Raw genomic sequence first — 21,196 nt, forward strand, 5'->3', positions numbered from 1 at the left:
TGTGTGTGTGTGTGTGTGTGTGTGTGTGTGTGTGTGTGTGTGTGTGTGTGTGTGTGTGTGTGTGTGTGTGTGTGTGTGTGTGCATGCCAGCTCTAACTGCAGGCAGAGAGTGTGTCCCCGGACGTTTTGTGCAAACTGTACACTTCCTCAGCCGTAGTGTATCCCTGTCTGTGCCCTCTGTGACCCGGTGCTTACATAAGGTAGTGTAAAGTGGCTCTAGTTGAGCAGTGGAGGTATTAATAGTTGTTATTTGAGTGTAGCACACCAAGTTTGCAGCCCACATATAGAAGCATACAATGACTCTACACAGGGAAGTCCGGAGGCACCAAAGCTGTACCAATGTCTTGGTTGAGTGTAGCCGTCATTGCTTTTCATCATCTACAATGTGGTGGGTGAATGATTTATTACCCCTCAGCTCTTCTCATTGGCAATGATACAACATCCGCTCTCTGTTACAAACTTTTACACTGTTATTAACCTCTTTCAGTGGTAGAACTTCTTGTGCCATAACAGGAAGCGTGACCCTGTGTGCTGCGGACGGGGTCGGGCAGTTGTCTGTGTTTTCACTTCACCCGATCGATTAGCAGCGATTCGCCGATATACGATCCAATCACCTCTGGCGGCAGATCTCATCAGTAATTTTTAATGCCAATATAGCCGATCTGACAGGGAGAGGGAGCTGATAAACTCATGGTACACACCATGCTTTAAATCACAGTTGTACATGTGTCTGCAAATGTGTCTGTGTCCTGTATTTTATACCAAAGATGACTTCCATTTTTGCCGTCAACTAACAGTTATGTACTGTTAAATCCTAGAAGGTTCGTTGTGTTGCTTTCAGTTGGATCTTTGCTCTAAAAATGACCTGTTTACCATAGGAGATGCTGAGCTAGTAAATCCAGCTCATAAAACAGGGAAGTCTAAATATTGAGCAACCATCACATTTTGAGCATTTCACAACATTTGAATGGAAAAGTGCTGTGGATGAAAAATAATGTCGGATATGTATCTTCCTGATTCCATTTCCACTGGTCAATTAATGAGTCAATTGAGGGAATAAATAACACTCAGTTTTAGTGTGTGTGCCTGCACACATGGCATAGCACATCTGCTAAATGTCACCATGCATTTTCTACATCTGCCTCTTCCTCCTCTGTCACACACACTCACACACAGACATAATAATGGCGTGGATTTAATTAAGGTCCAGCTAGAGCTGTGTGTGTGTAATTCTTTGTCCTCTGCGATGACTCCGGCAGCCCAGCGTCTCTTTCTCATCCTTCAGTTGTTTGTTTCATTCAGTTTGTACTGGACTTCACTCCTTCTGCATTTTCACCCACTCTCTCTCTCTCCATACACAGATGGAGAGCAACATTTTCTCTGTCTCTCTGTCCGGTCCAGTCTTTTGGCTTTCGAATCAGTCATGCTTGTTGTATTTAATGGGCGGCAGCCAAGTCCATCCCTGTGGACCATTACAGCACACTAGGAGAGCCGAGCGAGCCGGCAGGGAGGGAGGGGAAGGAATGGGAACAGAGCTCGGAGATGAAATGAGATACAAAAATGTAAAGAGAAGACGAATGCCGAATGATCAACACAGAGATGAAGCAAGGTGGAAGAGAAAGTGTTGAAAGAGTGCCGGGGAGGCATGAAAGCAGCACTGTTCCGACTCTCGCTTGTGTTCCTGTCAAGTGGCAGTCTTCCCAGTTCTCCTTGTCTTCTCCTCCTTCGATTTCAGAGGTGGATTCCCAGCAGCAGGCTTGAACTCAAGCCAGGGACTTTACTCTGGCTCCTCCCCAAACAATAGTTAGCAATCTGGCCAAAAAAGTGGGTGGCCTCACCTGGGCTAGGAGAGACTAGAGGATTAGAGGTGGGCGAGGAGAGGAAAAGAGTTGTGTACTGCCGGGTCAAGCTTTTGGTTTCAGACAGGAACTAATGGGTGGAGAAGCGTAATGGGTGACTTTTACTGAAAGGAGAAAAATCAGCAGTGCTGCATTATGCTGGAGTGCATATGTGCATTCAAAAAGCCAAAGTCTGCCAAGAAATCATTTGAAAAAATTGTTTTGACTCGTTAATCAGCACAATATACAAAGAACCCCTCAGCTTTCCTCATTAATTTCTGATTCAATGAAGTTGTGTGTGCACCAAAAGGCATTTCCTTAAGTTCTCTCACAGCCAAGACGATACTTGAGCATATTTTTGAAACAGTTACCACCCCTCTCCCCATCCAGCTTCATCCATCAGGACATCACTCTCTAAATCTCAGCAGAAGGCATTGCACTTAGCTATTGCCAAGAAAAACAGAGTTCTGCCTCACGGACAAACACAAATACAGTCCAGCCGTGTTAAGCTAACAGTAGAAACCCCAGATCACATACCACATCCCCATTAAACTCAAAAGCAAGAATGAAATCCAAAGTTCGCATTGCCTCCTTCCTGACACTGTCCTGTAATGTAGAGGGCATGGTTCATGCAAGAGCGCGCGCGCGCGCACACACACACACACACACACACACACACACACACACACACACACACACACACACACACACACACACACACACACACACTGCTTTGTCCTCTGCCTCTGCTGATTGTTTTGAGGTTGCTATGGTGATGTCTCCCCCAGTCCCCCCTTGACATATGGAGTGTGTTGGTGGATACAACACGACCTGTGTCAGGTGATTTTTACATTTAAAGAGGCATCAACACACACTAACACACAGACAGGCAAAGTAGTCAGTGGGGCAGCAGACGACTGTATTGAAGGGCAGGATTAGAGCGCTCATGTCAGGAATGTGCCTCCTCCTCTTGTCCACAGAAACCAGGAGCTGCGCGCACACAGCACTATTTCTTAACCCAACATGTATTTCCCCCTGAGTCTGCACTTTTGACCTCCTTATGTAGGGAAAAAGGTTTGGTTGAAATATGATTATTATGGTAACTTAACACATGATTCTAATGATTTAAAATAATCAACTATATAGTGCAGAAATGATTAATCGGTTAATCCTACAAAGGCCTGGTCACAGTGGCATTTAAAAAAGGATTTTGTTGCGAAATCTGGAAATTTCAATGCTTATGCAACAACCTGTAGAACTCGAAAGTAAACCCACACAAGTTTGTTACCCCAATTTCAACTTTGGTGAACTTGGATATTTACATTTGAACTGCTGACTAATAGAAAGCTGTCTTCTGCTGACCTTTGAGAAAACAGTCCAAAATGGAGGAAGTTACAGCAGATGTTTTTGTTGCTGTTGTATGTGGATTTAAATTTAGTAATTTTGGGTTCATGACTGTTGGTCAGAAAATCCAAGACGTCAGCTTGAACTCAGGTAAATAAAGAGATGCATTTTTCTCTTCTGACATTCTATTGACTAAACAAGAGGGAAAAAAAACAAATCGACCAAGAAAAGAAACACGGGATGGCTGACATGATGATGTGTGTGTCTCGGGGTGGAGCAGTCCATCTCACTGGAACTCTAAACTAACAGGACAACGCTCTGAAACGTGTACCGTGCCAGCGGTGCCAGTCACCGATTAAGCACACATTCACGAGGCCAACCTCTGCTGTAAATCGCTCTAAACCACGCTGTAAAAGCTCATTTTAAACACCATCTGCATTCCTCCTTCACAACTGCCAGACAGTGTGTGTGCGTGTATGCGCGCGTGCGCGTGTGTGTGTGTGTGTGTGTGTGTGTGTGTGTGTGTGTGTGTGTGTGTGTGTGTGTGTGTGTGCGTGTTCTGTCATTATTTTTCTCCCCCCTCCAAATCTCCTCTCATTTAAGCCACCAAGCTTCCTATTGTTACCAGGAACCTTCCCTCCTAATTTAAAACATCTTCTCCGTCTGTTGGTTTCAGTGGTTTCTGCCATCTTGTTCCCTGTGCTTCGTTTTGACTTTGTTTACGTCACCTTCTCTCTTTCTTTGCCATGGGTGTTTGTTGTGTGTGTGTGGGCTGAATAAGAGTTTTACTTGTACTCCTTTTTATTTTCGTAGTTTTTTTTGCAAAGGCAGAAGAGGAAGATACTGCTGAGAGAAATGGCTCAAAGCAAAAGAGGAAGATTAAGGGCATAAGAAAAGTGTCAAAATAAAAATAAGGGAGGGGGGTTTAAAATCAAGAAATTCTCCAATAAGTACTTTTAGGATGGGGGTGAAATAAAACGAACAGTTGGGGAAGATGGAGAAATGAAAGCAGCTGAGGAGAGGCAGGCATTTGCGGTCAGGAATGGTTTGGCACATATCACGCTGAGGTGTGGTTTTGGCCTGGCTCCCATTAGCCTCTTGTGTTACATCAATTACAAACATCTGCACACACACACACACACACACACACACACACACACACACACACACACACACACACACACACACACACACACACACACACGCACGCACACAATCTCACATGACGGCACAGTCAAAACAGACCCACATCTTAACCACCATAGGATTCCTGCGCCATAATTCAGGTCCTTCCCAAGAAAGATGGAAATCACTCATCTCTGCCTCCCTCGCGCTCTCTCGTGCTTTTCCTCTCTCTCCCTAAAAGATGTTATTAGAGGCACCAGTGGCCATGTAATCACTTTGGCTCTCCCACAGGAAGACACGCGCGCGCACACACACACACACACACACACACACACACACACACACACACACACACACACCTACCGTGGTAATTACAGCCAAAGATGAGGTCCTATTTGCTGTAATCCTACTGAATGGCTGATCTAGTCAGTAAACGATGGGTCAAGCAGTGCTGTGTTGTGTCACATCGAGAGCTGGGAGTGTGCGTGTTTGTGTGTGTTTTATGTTCTTCAATTCTTCCAGCTATTAATTGATGCCTTGTTAATGTGACTGATGTTGATTAACTCTGTGCACACAATTGCTCAATTGCATGTATTCACTGCACGCAGGCTCTCTGCTACACATGCAAATTGATAGACTGTCTCACACACTTTGTATGCACACACACTTGCTTTCATACAAACACAGCCCCCCCCCCCCCACACACACACTCACAATACAAATACTCTACTCCCCAGCCGACCTCCTCCAGTGCCTGCATGTGCTCCACTTTTCTCCTCAAAGCCACATACACACTCTGTGTATGATTGCATCTGTCCACCCCCCCCCCCTAAAAAAAATGCAGTAAGCAGTCTTCCTGATCTTTGTTTAGTTTCCCACCTCCCTGTGTCTGATAAGGCTTGCAGCTTGTTAGCGGAGCTCTTGCGTTCTCTCGGTGGCTCGAGGATTCGCAGTCATCCGAAGATGCCAGTGTCACTGTAGGAATCATGTGCCAGGCTGCTATTCTTAAATACACGCACTCATAACCATATGAATATTAAATCGGGTCTTTAAATGTGTGCACATTATGTCTTTAACATAAATATCCTCTCAGCAGTCTTTGATGTAAATGTGTAATATTGTTTCGTTTGCGATATCCCATGAGGGATTTGTGTTGGGCCTCAATATAAGAGCAGGTCTTATTTCATTTGAATGGCGACACTAAAAAGGCATTCAATTGGAAAGCTCTATCTTCGAGTCTCATCTTATTGTATATGATAATGTTGTGGAGCAATTTCTTCCCCCGTTTGCAAGACAGCTGATAAAATCAGTCATAGTAAAGCACCTCTCTTGATGCAGTGCTTTTCACACTCACAGCCTTGTGCGTGTGTGCATTTGTGTGTGTGTGTGCATGTAGCTCCATGCAGATGATTGAGTTAGTTAGATTCAGGGATGGTCTGAAGATGAAATGCTGCCGCCGTGCCGTGTCTTGCAACTCGCTACACACACTTATCTGACGACCGCTAGCTAAATGCACTTAATTCGGAGGCAGGCGGGAAAAGGTAGAGTGAAGGGAAGATGAAATGGTGTGGGAACGTGCGACAGATGCATGAGAGGAAAGGAGAGGTGGAGATAGAGGTATAGAGCAATGACGAGGTCTTTTAATTTCAGTGAGCACGGGGATTAAAAGGCCTTAACAGTGATGAATTGCTTTAATTTGCTGTTAAAACGGCACACATTCTCTCAGCATGTTTACACTGTATAGCGTGCGTGCATGAGCGCTGGGAGAACTGCACCACATGTGGCTTTGGGCTTTTGTTCCTTTTCTCTTCCTTTTTCTCTTTTCTTCCCTCCTCATCCTCAGCAGTGTGTTACATGTTTCTGTGGCTGTTTTTGTGCACATCTGTGTGTGTGTGTGTGTGTGTGTGTGTGTGTGTGTGTGTGTGTGTGTGTGTGTGTGTGTGTGTGTGTGTATGTGTGTGTGACCTTTCGTGAGCACTGCTGGTTAAAGGCCACAGCCTCACACATGAATAACCATGGTGTAGACATGCGGATGAATACCAGCGCCAGTCAATAAGAGTTGGCAAAGCAAGTAACCTGATATGACAGAATACAGCAGATTACACAGACACATATTTGAACGCATTGACAAGTGCGTGATGTAAGCTTCAACGTCTTTGATGGAACGTGTCAGGTGCGGCTTCAAAACGGAGCCCAAAAAAAAGAAGAAGCAGTGTTGTTGTGTTGGAAGATGAAGTGCTCATAAAATTACTTCCTGTTTTGACCAAATCTCAACTCAGCGCAGGAGATTTGTGGAAAAGGAGCGATAGTCACATCAGAGGGAGCTGTACTGAAATGAAAACGTTAAAAAGATTTATTTAAAAAAATAAAAATACTTTTCGATGAATTGTCTTTTAATGGACTACTGACAGTGACAGATGAGCACATGGAAACCTGTGTTTCTTTGGGCTTCTAAGTACAGAAAACTAGAAGATGTGTGATCCGCTGTCATTAAGTTCTGGAGGTGTGTATGTCTTTGTCTCTGAGCGGCCACACACTGCCATCATTCCCATTTCTTTCCCTCATTCCTTGGTTATTTAGTCTATTGAGTGTTAGATACCTGTCTTTTTTAAATAAACATACATAAAGATGGAATATCCAGAAGCAAGCCAGGCTTCTTTCTTCACAGCCTCGCACAAATATAAATAATACTGATGAATTTCGCACCAATGTTTGCATCTGCTCTCCTTCCCAGACCCTAAAATAACCCATTCCAGACATACAGTGTTTTGTTAGCGGACACTCTGACATTCCTTTGTGTGTGTGTCTGTGTGTGCGCGTGTGTTAGTGTGCTTCCATATGTGTTTGAGGGCTTGCCTCCTTCATCATTGTCACCATAGCTCTTTGTCTGTCTCGGTGCTGTTGAAGGAAAAGCTGCTCGGTATCCGTCTGACCCACATATGTTTAAGGTTTACTGGGAACTCTGCTACGTGTTGGCCACATATACTCTGTTCATGGATGTGTGTGTGTGCTCTTATTTGGGGATTTGTCCCATAGATGTATCAGGGCAATCACTCACTCATGTGTGATGTTCCATCTGCTCTCAGCTTCCAACGCCATACACACATGAACACACACCACCATGGAGATACACTAGTTTTTCTATATGAGATAACCTATTCCATCAAAACAATTTTTTTCTTCCATGGAGGGGATGCTCCCTTCTCACAAAGTATACACTGTACAAGTACAAGAATGAGTGTACTACTACCAACCATACACACCGTACTGTGTGTGTGTGTGTGTGTGTGTGTGTGTGTGTGTGTGTGTGTGTGTGTGTGTGTGTGTGTGTGTGTTTTCAGGACCACTGCTGTTTTCAGTTACGAACAGTAATGCAGGACGACTGGGCCACGAAGGAGTCATTGAGCACTTGAAACCGTACTTTCAAAGCGCGCAGCGCACGCGCGCGCACACACACACACACACACACACACACACACACACACACACACACACACACACACACACACACACACACACACAAGAGGGAAAAAGGTGTTGTTTCTAATGGTGCTGTTGCCATTGGAGAACAACCGATATATTTGTTTTGTGTTTTGCTACCTTCAAGTCCTGCCAAGTTCTCGATGTGATAGGAAGTGACTGATTTCAGCCGTTTATCTGAACGCCCCTGCTGGAGATAGAAAACTACTAAAAGAGGGGATACGGGAGGCGTTTACATGAAGCTGTCGTTAGGCAGCAAAAACCATTGAGATGTGGTCAGACTGTTTATGGGTTGATTGCAGTTATATTGTAGGATGTCTTATCGATCAGGGTTAAGGGTGAAATTTCTGGATAAATTAATTTAGTCATTTAGTTAAGATTTCACTTAGCTGCTCATTTGTCCAGGAATTGCAGATGTTTTACATTTTATTTTTGACCACTTAACATGAACTTCTCGTCCATGTTGGCCTTAAATATGACCTTCAAGGTACAAATGTATACCTCAGAGACTGCAGAAAGATTCAATACAAGGTCTTTTCACATCTGTTCTGGAGCTTTTCATGATTACATGACAACAATGAGGTTGTCCCCTGGTACACAAGTCAGTACAACATATTGTCATCTGCTGTTCACTCCTTCAACCTCTTCATCACTCCCTTCATCACAGTCTCAGCACTGTGGGACCTTTCCAGTTTTCTGCTCTGTTCATCACCCTCTTGCCGCTCTCTTTCATTTCCTTTTGTTCTGCAGAAGGCCACACTGAATTGCCCCACTTCAATAGGGCCCCCTTAACACACACACTCACATCCACTTGGGGGCCCAAAGTCAAGAATGTGTGGGGCCTGCTACCATTATGCATGGATAGGCCTAGTTATGTTAAGTTTGACCCATCTTTAAAAGCAGAGAGAGAGAGAGAGAGAGAGAGTGTGTGTGTGTGTGTGTGTGTGTGTGTGTGTGTGTGTGTGTGTGTGTGTGTGTGTGTGTGTGTGTGTGTTCCTACATGCTATTAGTGAGCCAGGTATCCTTTATTTTCACACACTTCTCCAAATCTGCTTTGAAATGTCAAAGCCATTACCCGAGCTTCATGCTCCTGCTGGAGTGTCACGGCTTTCAGACAGAGAGGGAACACCGGGACCGTTCTGTTCTGTTCTGATCTGATCTGATCTGTTCCATGTGATGCTAATTCCTTTGATGCCCATTTTTTGATGGCCATTTTTCCCCTCCTCTTTTTATTTTTTTCCTTCCCTGCTTTTATTTGAATTTACTATTTAAATTAGTGCTTTGATACAACAAGGGCTTATGAATAAAGTTTGTGCTCCGTCTCTTTCATCCTTCTTTAGCTCCTTCAATCCTTCTTCATTCCCTTCCTCCCTTCATTTTTTCCTTCATTTTTGTTTCCTGTCTCCCTTTCATCCTGTAATACATCCACAAGAAACACAATTGATCCTGTCTCTCTCTCTGCCTCTAAATCTCTTACTTGTACAGAAGCTCCATCAGTTGTGACTTGCGGCTATGACAGGCATCATTCTCATTGACGTGCCGATGTCTTATCATCCAGCTCTCTCTCACACACCGCCAGCCTCCCCTATCACCAGCTAGCTATCCCGTGTGTCTATCAGACCTAACCAGGCCTGCCTGGCACAGATAAAAAGCCAGCATTAGGGGCTTTTGGGGTGGATCGGCAGGTTGAGGGAGATGTTAATGCTCATAAAACAGATAAAAAATGGATGTTGTAGGAGGATGAGGAAGGATGGTGTCAGGAATGTTTTTAGTGTCGTGATCATATGGTTGCAGTCATATTTTCTCGTATGGAGATTGTGCAAGCTTTCTGAATATCAAGAGACATGTTGCAAACAGGAAAATACAGAGATGGTAATAAAGTCCCTGGAGATGTTGGGAAAAGTTAGACATTGGTGAATTTATAAGGACGCGCTAGAAGTTGTTCTTCAACTTGTTTCCCTCATTTACTGCATTCAATTTTGGTTGTTCTCTATATTTTTAGGGCCACTTCTCTCCAGAGAGCAAAACTGTAGTAGAAACACCTTCTTCATCTCTATTAATTCCCAGTTTTGCTGAGCTGAAAAACAACATTCCCATTCCAAGAATGAATAACAATTGTAGGCCATGGAAGGACCCTAAATAGTAGTTATGAAATGTCGGAGACATAGTTTTTCCTCTGCTGTGATTTATCTCCCCATGGCTTTGACTCCTCATTATTCCCCTCTCTTCATCTCTTCATCTAGTTTTTCCTCTGCTGTGATTTATCTCCCCATGGCTTTTACTCCTCATTATCCCCCTCTCTTCATCTCTTTGTTGTGTCTTCTTCCTGCTCTTCTGCACCCTGACTTAAAACAATGCCCCTAATGTGTTTAAAGTCAGTTAATGTTACATTATACATGTTGACAAGAGAGTAGAGAGGACGGGGCTTCTCCTGAAAACACAAGCACAGCATCATTCTGTGAATCCATCCATCAAGCACTTAGTGGAAAGCTAAGCAATACAGAGGACACAATGAGGCAGCAGCAGCTTCTCCCAACATTACTGACTATTCCATTGATTGCTTCACTTGGCTTACACACATGCAGAGAGCTGTGCATGCATGCACCGACGCAACTTAAACCTGTGATTTTATACGTGTGAGAAACCTGACTTGTACACAACAGGTACATGTAGATAAATGCAAAAACTGACACAGCATGCAAGCTTGCACGGCCACACAAGGCTCAGCAAACATATTTGTACACCCTTTGCTCTTCTAGTTGCTTTAAAGCCTTCTAAATGTACAGAGCCCCCCCCCCCCCCCCCCCCCCCACACACACACACACACACACACCGAACCTTGTTATTAGATCGTGACCCCCGTTTCAGGGCGCAGTAGCTCGGTTTGATTTAATTAGACGTTCTTTAAGTATTCCATTCATCCATCCATGCCTCCATCCATCTGTTCAGGTTATGTATTCCATTGTCTTTTGTTCTCTCCCCTGTTTCTCTGGCCAGCCGCAACGCCTGTAGAATGAATTGATTTGAAACGATTTATTACCTGTTGTTTTCACACGTCAGCCACTCTTCTGTTTTCTGTCTTTCCCACTCTTCCTGCTCTCGCCATACATATTTTGTAAAAAATTACTACTGCAGATGAACTGCGTCCTCAGAAAGAGAAATTGAAGGCTGTTATTTGTTTGATTTACTGTTGAAATCACTGTTTCTAAAGTGATATTAAAATCAGTAATGGACAAAGTGAGACATGTATGAATAGAGTGATTTGTAGTTTGTGTATTTTGCAGACTGGAGGATGCACAGACTGACAGGCAGATGGACACAAACAGAAGATAGGAAGTCTGACAGAAAGACAGACTTTAATTTTCTGCATTATATTGTGTGTGCGTGTATCAAAACCAGTCTAAGCTCAGACTGGTCATTAGTCAGTGAACTGGACTCGGGTGTCTGGTCCAGATATAGATGTGGCTGCCAATGGAAATGCCTTGTTTTTGTAAGAGAGAGGGAGAAAATAATGCTGAGAGCCCACGAAACAAAAGCTATTCTTCCACCTCGGTGTGTGTCAGCCACCATTTTTCCTTATTCTGGTTGTCTGGACTTAAAAACTGTGCTGCCGTGTGTGTGTGTGTGTTGTGTGTGTGTGTGTGTGTGTGCGTGTGCGTGTGCGTGTGCGCGTGTGCACTCGTCTAGATGCGGGCCGTCCATGAATGAAATGTATCTTTTGTTTACGGGTCCATTATCTAGATAATACCATCCATATTTCCTCTCATCTCCAACGCTTTATCACAGTCTTATGAGCTCTTTCTCTCACTCTCGCTCTCTATATTTCTCTGCCTCTATCTCTTGCACTCTCTCTCTGGCACACACACACACACACACACACACACACACACACACACACACACACACACACACACACACACACACACACACACACACACACACACTGGCAGTGAGAGATAATGGGATTGTTGCCCCTGGTTTCTTTTGGTGAGATCGTAAATAAATTCTTTCATCACAAGATGTGTGTGTTCTTCTTCTGTATGTGTGCAAGTACATATCAATCAAAGCACATATTAGAGCATGCATATATCTATCACTGTGTTTTCATCTTATCATCTTTTCCATCTATCTGGATGTGAACCTGTTTGTCTGTGTATATCATGTGTGTCTGTGTGTGTGTGTGTGTGTGTGTGTGTGTGTGTGTGTGTGTGTGTGTGTGTGTGTGTGTGTGTGTGTTGAGTATCATTTCCCAGCTCCTCATTGCCTGCTGTCCCTCCCTTGTCACAGTGGGCTGATAGCAGTGCGAGTCGACAAAGCTCAGTAATGGAGAGCTGATACTTGGCCTCCCCCCCGTCGCTCTGCACTTTTCATTTGCTGCTGAGATGACTTTGGCTCACAGCCATCCCAGCCAGCCAATCTCCTATCTTGTATCTGCACCATTACTTTCCATATCTCTGCAAATTATTCGCCGGAGCTCACAAAGAAAATCTGAGCATCAGTGTACGTGTGAGTGCATGCGTGTGCCAACCTGCTCGTGAGATAAATAGTTATATCTGTCTGCAGTTGCTTTGGATGATTAAGTTTTCATTCAAACCCAAAGATAGTGCCTCACTGATATCATTTCTCTCATTATCCTGGGCTTTATACAGGGCCGCAGTGTTTTCACACACACCGCTTTTTGTCATAAATTTATCTCTTAAGGTTGTTTTCATTAGTTCCTTTCAGGTACTGAATTGAGACATCTTTTCCTACAGTCATAACAACACCATTATCCTGTTAATAATGTTTCTTTTCTTGCATCTATCTCTGTAATCACGTCCGTGTTCACGATAATTATACTATAGTCAATACTGCTATTAACACAGCTTTTCAATTAAGCTGTACGAGGCTCTGTGAAGCAGGCACTTTCAACGTTTTTCCAGAATTTTGATAATTTCATGCCACCTACCTCTCTAATAATAACCACCTGTTCCAGCTGAAGATGCAGCCTTTTTTTTTTTCCCAGCTGGAGAACAATACATAAAGACTATAGTTTGTTTGAAATTTGGTTCGGAGGGAAATATTTAGTGTGAGAGAAAGTTTTTCTGTGTGGAGTTGTGAGAAGGGAGATAATTACGCCACAATATTTAATACCTTTTGTTTGTGTGGAAATTGAATGTCTTGTTCTTGATTTATTATAAAAGTAAGATTATTTTCAACAAATTTTCAACTTTGTTTAAAGCTGTACAAACAAACCAAGCAAACAAAAAGGCATTCAGGTTTTAATCACACGTGCCTGCAGTTGCTTCCAAATAAAAGCTTTTTCTACTTTTTCCATGTCTTTTCTTTGCTGGGGCTTTTTATGTGAAAGTTTTTGTTGTAAAGCAGCTGCTGACAGGTGTTTTCATAATAATAATGCAAATATATACAATACTGAATGTAACTGTCCTACATGGTTTGCAATATTATACGAACAAGCCTTGGTTAGATAATGCCTAATTCCAGTTACTGGCAAATGATCATATTTCTATTTGTATTTAATGCTTTAAAGATCATTTATAACCTTATCTGCACCAGTTCTCATCTAAATGTATTTTTTGTTGTGTCTCCTTGTAGATCTTGGTGAACTCTTCGAGTCCCAACCGTCCAGCGGTGCTTTATGAGAAGGTGACTGTAAGCGAGGCAGGAAGTCCCTTACTGAGAGACATGCTGTTCAGCCCGGACCAGCAGTACATCTACACGCTGACCGACAGACAGGTGAGTTCACTGTTGGAGATGCACACGTTCAGCCACGCACACAACGCTTATATCTGTCTACAGATATTATCTGGAAATGTATGTTTTAAATTCTTGTGATAAACAACCAAACATAAGTGTATGTAAGCATCAATAGTCTCAGAATAGCAGTTACCATGGTTGTTGGCACGGAAGTAACAATACCTCATTAACACATGCGCACACACACACACACACACACACACACACACACACACACACACACACACACACACACACACACACACACACACACACATCATTTTGTAGCACTGCTTGTTTGAACATTGAGTTCTTCCACAGCAGTCTAGCACCTAATGTCCACAGCAGACCTCACCCTGATTAATCATCAGCAGCGTATGTCTTAAACCCCCTGCCCACTGCACAGTCACAACACAACTCATCCCGCCTGATTTTAATGACACACGCACAAACACTCGCACCAGCGACACACATTACCGACACGACTGTTCGCTAATAATCAGGACATTACACACACAGAGACATACCGGGAGTGTTATAGGTCACATGTGGTGTGTATGTGTTCATGCGGTCATTACCAGCCCCACCGCTGGTGAAGGCTGTGTCTACTTTGATGGTGAGATGCAGGGAGGGTGGGGGGGGTGAGAGGAGAGCGTGTCGCATCTCCGTCGCTCCCCAGGCCCAGCTGCTCCCCTCGTTTTTCTGTCTCATTAGTGTGGTGAGTGAAGGAAGCAGAGATTATGTGTGTGTGTGTGTGTGTGTGTGTGGGGGGGGGGGGGGTCGTCCTACATGATGCGAATATGTCTGTATTTAATAGATGTAAAACTGGCTGTCGGAGTAAAAAGGGTGTCTGAGGTCTGTTTGGTAAAAGGGGTTTGTGGTGTGAATTCTGTAGCCTGCGCAACCGAAGCCTGGCAATAAAACGCAATATTCTTTATGGATTTTTTTTTTTTTTTTTTTACCAACAGCTTGTAGTTTATGACTGGGGTTTCAATTATTTAAGTAGTAACTCTGATACACACTTTTCTGTTAAAGGAAATACTGTTATGGTTGTGGTTAAGTTTTCCACATAGGTGCCAATATAGCTTTCTTTCTGTAATACTACTAAAACAAAATACACCTCAGTAGATGGTTGTTTCATAGACATACAAGAACTGCACCTTAATAAAAAAGTTTAAAATCAGAAAATTAAAAATGAGGAAATATCTGATAAAAAAAAAAAAAAAAAATCTGACCATACATTTAATGCTAGATTTTGATACTCAAACATTGTTGTGATACCGTACACAAGCCTATTTGTCACTGCTGAAACATGAAACGTATCAATGCTAAACTTCCTGCACAAAAATAATTCTTAGTATTTTCAGATGATTCACAACACATCTACATTCATAGACAACAATCCAGAGTAAAAAAAATAAATTGCTAAATATATACAATAATTCTTCATGTCTTATTTCATAAACTGAATCAGAAATACCACCAGAAAATGAGGTCATCTGCCACACAAACAGTAAACATAAGCACAGGAACACACCTGGTCAGGTTTTGGTCAGTCCATAAAGAGGTGTAATTTTTCATTAAAATGCGACTTACTTTGATTTGTTCACCTAAGTTTTCAGGTCAATGTACTTCTTTTGAATTTGGCATTTTCAATTAAAATCGTATCGGCGCTTGTTCCTGTAAGTAAACCAGCACATGGCTCCAGTAATTAGAAGGATTTAGGGGCCCAGTCGTAAGTGGCATTAGCACCTGGTAGCACTCCACTTGTTAACCTCTGCTCACACCTCACTTAGTAGTATGGTTTGAAATGCAACCAGCAGATTTAATAATATAAAACACATTTCCAGAAGGGTACACTGATATTTCTTTGACGGTGGGATTAATGTGGATCACTTGAGGCAGGTGTGTGATTGGGCCAAGCAGCAAGCTAGCAGGAGAAGGGCTGGTCACGCACCAGTGCACACCTGTGGTAGAAGCACAAAGCTCACATCTGGACAGCTTGGGCAGCTGAGGGCATAAAGGACACATACACACATATGTTACTGATAGACACCAGTACAAGGCAAGAACATACGCTCAGGCTCACACACTTCATGTACACACACACACACACACACACACACACACACACACACACACCACACACACACACACACACACACACACACACACACACACACACACACACACACACACACACACACTCATGCAGCCATTTGCACTCAAGGACATTCTGTCTCCATCTACCCAACATGCCCTTTTTTTATTTTCAGAGCCCCCCCCCCCCCCCCCCCCCCCCCCACACACACACACACACACACACACACACCATATTCACACACATACACACAGCTTCATATCTCAGTGTGTTTGATCCCCATTAATGGTTAGCAGGCTTGGGTTAAGCAGAATGGGGGGCTGCGGGTGCCAGACCTCCTAGCTAAACCCCCTTTCCAGCACTAATGACTAGAGGGGGCAATTCCCTTCTCTCACCCTCCGTCCTCCCCCCTCATCTTTATCCTCTGCCCTCCATCTATCTCAGCATGCCCCCCCCCCTCCCACACACACACACATACCCAAACCCTACTTTTTTTAAATCCACACTTCGGCTGCCACACACACACACACACACACACACACACACACACACACACACACACACACACACACACACACACACACACACACACACACACACATGCTCCCATGTTTCCATCTAAGCCCAAATTGAGCACTCCCCTCTCAAATGCCTTCTACTGATCCCATTCCCATATTTTTAATGATCTCTCGCACGCACGCACACACACACACACACACACACACACACACACACACACACACACACACACACACACACACACACACACACACATGGCCTTCTTAAAGGAGGCAGAGGTGGAAAATTATGGAGCTGAGAGAAAGATGGGTAGATGAAGGGAAGGGGGAGGAGCAGCAGGGTGGCTGCTTTTCATCTAGAAGAAGATGATACAGCAGTACACACATTAACACGAGTAAGTTTGCATGACTGGAGCCATGCTCCTATTTTCACATATGACAGATGCACACAGCACTGCCTTCATCCTGGGTTTAGATGCGCGCGTGTGTGTGTGTGTGTGTGTGTGTGTGTGTGTGTGTGTGTGTGTGTGTGTGTGTGTGTGTGTGTGTGTGTGTGTATGTGTGTGTGTGTGTGGCTGGTTGCCTGCGGGGGTTCCTCAGACAAGCCAAGCACATTAAGGTGTCACTGGACATATCCACTGATGCGTAGCCCACGACATGTTCCCCTACCCTCACACATTTCCACACAAAGAGAGACCCAGGCAAGCAGTGAGTCAGAGTTTGGGGCGAGGCCCAGTGATTTATGACTTGCTCTGTTCCAGCTATATTCATCACTGTCATTATTATCAATGGAGGATATGACAACAGGAGAGGACGGCCTGCTGTGTGTGTGTGTGTGTGTGTGTTTGATGAGACAGTATATTATTACAGGAAATTTAGATCGGTTTATTTTTGACTGCAGTCAATGTTGCTATGGGTTTGTGTCCCTCACTGCACACTCGTCACGTTTGTGTTTGAGCAAACATATATATGTATGCACCAACTGACATTTTTATAGTCGTTGATAATTAATTAATTAATTTACTTCATAGCTGTGCACACACACATATCTCCAAACTGTGTTCTTGTTAGCGGAAATGTGGAAATATTGTCTTCCAGATTAGTAACTTGCTTGTTAGCTGAAGTTGTTTTTCCTCCTCTCGAAAATGTGAAAAACTCCGCTGAAAACAATGTCACTCTTTGACTCAACACTAACTTTTTGAAGCGTCTCCTCGGTGCGAGACTGCTACTTTGGGAAATCATGTCATGGTGTCTTGGCTCAGTCAAGACTTCCCATCCTCAAATCATTTTCTCTTCTGTTTTATCGCCAAAAAGGTAGAAAGCTGTGACTGCATTTGATGCCGCAGCTGCTATTCTTGCCGTCTTTGTACGGGCACTCAGCCTCAGTGTCGTACACACATGGGCTCACACATCCTCGTATCTTTGATGGCATTGCATATGATAGTGCTGTCTTGTGCGGTGCTGACTAATTGCTGAAAGCATGAATATTCATCTCCTCCGGTGCGGGACACAGGACTGTATTTGGAGCGAGAGCGAGCACCCTGGAAACAGACGGAAAAGGACTTTGAAAGCTTAGTACAATGGAGGGACATTGTCTTCTATGTGTATGCATGAGACAACCTTTGTTTGAGTGTCAAGGAGGCTACTCCTGAGTGGCACAGCGTGTCTGTGTGCACACATAAATGCATGCATGTCTAAATTGCATTTTGTACCACATATATTTAGTGTCCTTGCCCATCAAATCAACCTGCAAGCTTTAGTAGAAATGTACATTTGGACACACACTTCAGTTTTCAGACATCTTATTTACAAACCCGCTGTATATGTGTGTGTGTGTGTGGGCTAACACCATTGTCTGCCTCTCTATTCAGCATGTGAAAGAGATTTCCCCCTCCACATTTTCACCAAGGCTCTCATCCCTCCAAGGGAGTCTGTAGTTGTGCACACATGGATTTGCACACACACACAAACACAAAGTTCTTGTGCCATTCAGACGCTGCTGGTTTGAGTCCCTACAAAAAGTAAACAATGGTCCGCATTGTGTTGCTGAGTCTCTGAACAAGGCCTCATCAAGTAATATTTTACCCATAGGGTTTCATCAGACATCAATCCTGTGTGTGTGTGTGTGTGTGTGTGTGTGTGTGTGTGTGTGTGTGTGTGTGTGTGTGTGTGTGTATTTCGCTCTGTTTACACTCGCATATTACTGGTTCACTGCCAATCTCGTTAGCAAACACATTAGCACCGACTGACATCAACATACATAATAAGCAGCTGGTTGTATCAATCAAGACTGACATTTTAGTGAACTACATTCAGCTAATCAGTCACTTCTAAGTAGCTCCCAGATTAATTTCCCACAATTTATCAAACTCTGGCTGACTGAGGAACTCCTGAAGTTAACAAGCACATAATGCGGTGTTCAAACATCAGCTTTTGTTGGCTGACACTGTGTGTTATCGTTCACAAAGTAGTGTGCAGTAAACGAACAGATTAAAAGAGGAGGAACTTTTTCTCCAGCACTTTATTTTTCTTTAGTTTTGTTATGGAACCAAAACTCTTTGTTTAGATTCATGAGCTCTTCAGTTTCATCTTTTCTACATCCTGGCTTGACAGTGTGCAGCTTGAATGAGCACTCCTGAGTCCTATACAACACACACACATGCAGGCACACAGACTTTGAGGAAGGAGGTGGTTATTGTTATGTAAATGTTAATAGACCTGGTACAGTGAGGCGAAGGCAGGAGGGTGCCAGTATGGGTGGGGGTTTAGCCATGTAGCTATATGACACTCAATTACAAGAGTTCAAACCATTAGAGCACCTTTCTCAGCACAGGACCGAGCTCTTACAATGTATGATTAACAGTATGGCTAGTTACACACTGCTGCACACACACACACACACACACACACACATATGTAGGCGTCCACGTTTATATACTTCTTATCGTTTTTTTAAAAACTGCAAATATTCGTAGGTTTAATTGTGGTACTTGAACGCACTCATATTATTTATGAGAATGGTAGTCCACTGTAACAAAATGTAATAACATCTGGAGGTACCAATTCTTCCAGATGTCCAGAATACCAACTTTCATTCATAACCCTTTGTGAGTGTCAAGTAGAGGCTAAACACCAGAGAGAGTAAACAGTGGTGAGCATTTTCTGACATTTTATAGACAAAACCATTACTTCATTGAGGAAGTAATCATCCGATTAAAGGATAATTGTTAATTGCAGTTCTGTTTTTCCTTATTTTTGTGTCATGATGACAGAAGTAAAGCTGTGAGAAATGATAGTAATTCCTTCAGAGACATGAGAGGAGACGGACCAGGATGCCATCATTACCCAGAGAGGGGCCGTGTCTGTGTCTCAAGCCTCACTTATCTCGTCCTCTTTTTCTCTTAATTATGTTTCTTGCCTTTCCTCCCCACTTTCCTATCGTATCATCCTCTTGTGTGTGTGTGTGTATGTGTGTGTGCGCGTGCGTGTGTGTGTGTGTGTGTGTGTGTGTGTGTGTGTGTGTTTGGTTGAGTGTATATGTGCCTCATCAGAAAAGTGTGCTCAGGCACTTGTCTTGCGCGCGATGCTATCGGCCCTAATGGAAGTCTAGCTGCCACTAGATAGCTCCATCTTTCTCTCATCTTTCTCCGTTTTACTCCGCCGTCTTTTCCCAAAGGATGGTGTGATAGAGCAGACTGATAGGGTTAGAAGAGGGGGCGAGATGGATAGGGGAGGTTAATGCCCCCCTCCCCCATCTTCTCAATCACTATCAGCCGTACAGTCGGTCCTCCTGTTGCTTGACAGTGATTGGGGCGGAGGGATGCGGCTCTGACTGATTGCCATGGAATGAGGCCAATCAAAAGCTGGCACGGTCCGCGGAGCTGCTCCGAGTGGCACACTGTACTCAGTCTCGTGCCTTAACCAGGAGCCACACGGAGTAGAACAATGAAGTGTCGCTCATGCGTGACAGCACCGGGAATTTCTTTTGAATTTGAGTCAAATTTCTTTTCACAATCATGCACTGCAGACCTGGTTATGAAGCAACACGTGGGGAAAAGCTGAGTGGAAAAGTGGAATTGCACGTTTTCCTCCAGTGTTCGAACGTAATACTGATAAGTACAACTGGAAATACGTTAACTAGGGCTGAAAATAAGGTTTAAATTTTTGGTGAATATTGATTTCAATCTTTTTAGCTGTAAAATGTGAAAAAAATAGAAAGAAGTCAGAATCATCCGTTCCTAGAATCTGAAAACAAATTTAAAACATGAACATCAGCTTTTATCACCAGAGGAGTCCTGTTCAGCCTCTACATACAGTTGTGCAGTGTCATTCTTAGCTGTTATTTTTTACAGTTTATCATATATGAGAAAATGATTATTATCTTTTCTTTGGCTAAGAGACTTAACGTCTCTTATGAAAAAACTTCATTACAAATCAAGGGCATGGAGCTTGACAGATGTGGGCATTTTCCAGGCAAAGAGATTCGAATGAAATATTCGGTTGAGTTGCATTATGGGAACTGTAGTTTCCAGCATTTTGATCAATAGAGACTAAAAGTCAAGATATTTCTTTCTTTGCGGCAACATACATTTCAATTTTTTTTTATCGTATGAATGAGTTGACTAATTATCAAGTTACTGTTTCACATGAATAATAGTTTTTTTTATATTAGTTCATGATAATGTGATGTCTTTGGATTTGCTTTTGGTGTAAATGTATTTATATATTTATTTGTAGCCCAATTCTTACTATTTTGCAAGTTAGTGATATTTAAAGAGCTCCTGTAACATTTAATAATTTTGAATGACGGCATACATATCAGGGCAAACCAATCAGCCAGATTTGTTTTTTTCTCGTCAGTTTATGCCGAGCTCCCTCCTTACACCTACACACACTCACGCACTATCTCTGAGAGCAAATAAAGAAACGCAGCATTTGTCCTCCTTTTTGCCCCCTCTTCCTCTCCTCTGCTTCTCTCTGACTGTATATGGTGGTGGGTCACTTGGCAGTGCTAATGGAAATGCCAGCTGTGTGGGTCCTCACTCCTCACCAAG

The 21,196-nt window shown here is 43.3% G+C and overlaps 1 protein-coding gene across 3 annotated transcripts in view; it reads left to right on the forward strand.

The window, feature by feature from the left end:
• Window positions 1-21,196, forward strand: part of plxna1b (plexin A1b) — a 191,658-nt gene that overhangs the window by 74,881 nt on the left and 95,581 nt on the right. For all 3 annotated transcript variants that reach the window (XM_069158126.1, XM_069158145.1, XM_069158134.1), the window contains exon 4: window positions 13,383-13,523. In XM_069158126.1, coding sequence (XP_069014227.1) covers window positions 13,383-13,523 — 141 coding nt within the window. The remainder of the gene's footprint in view (window positions 1-13,382; window positions 13,524-21,196) is intronic.

Source organism: Embiotoca jacksoni, unplaced genomic scaffold (genome assembly GCF_022577435.1).
Source record: "Embiotoca jacksoni isolate LCO1_2020_lvr unplaced genomic scaffold, fEmbJac1.0.p SCAF_1, whole genome shotgun sequence".
Lineage (NCBI taxonomy): Eukaryota > Metazoa > Chordata > Actinopteri > Embiotocidae > Embiotoca > Embiotoca jacksoni.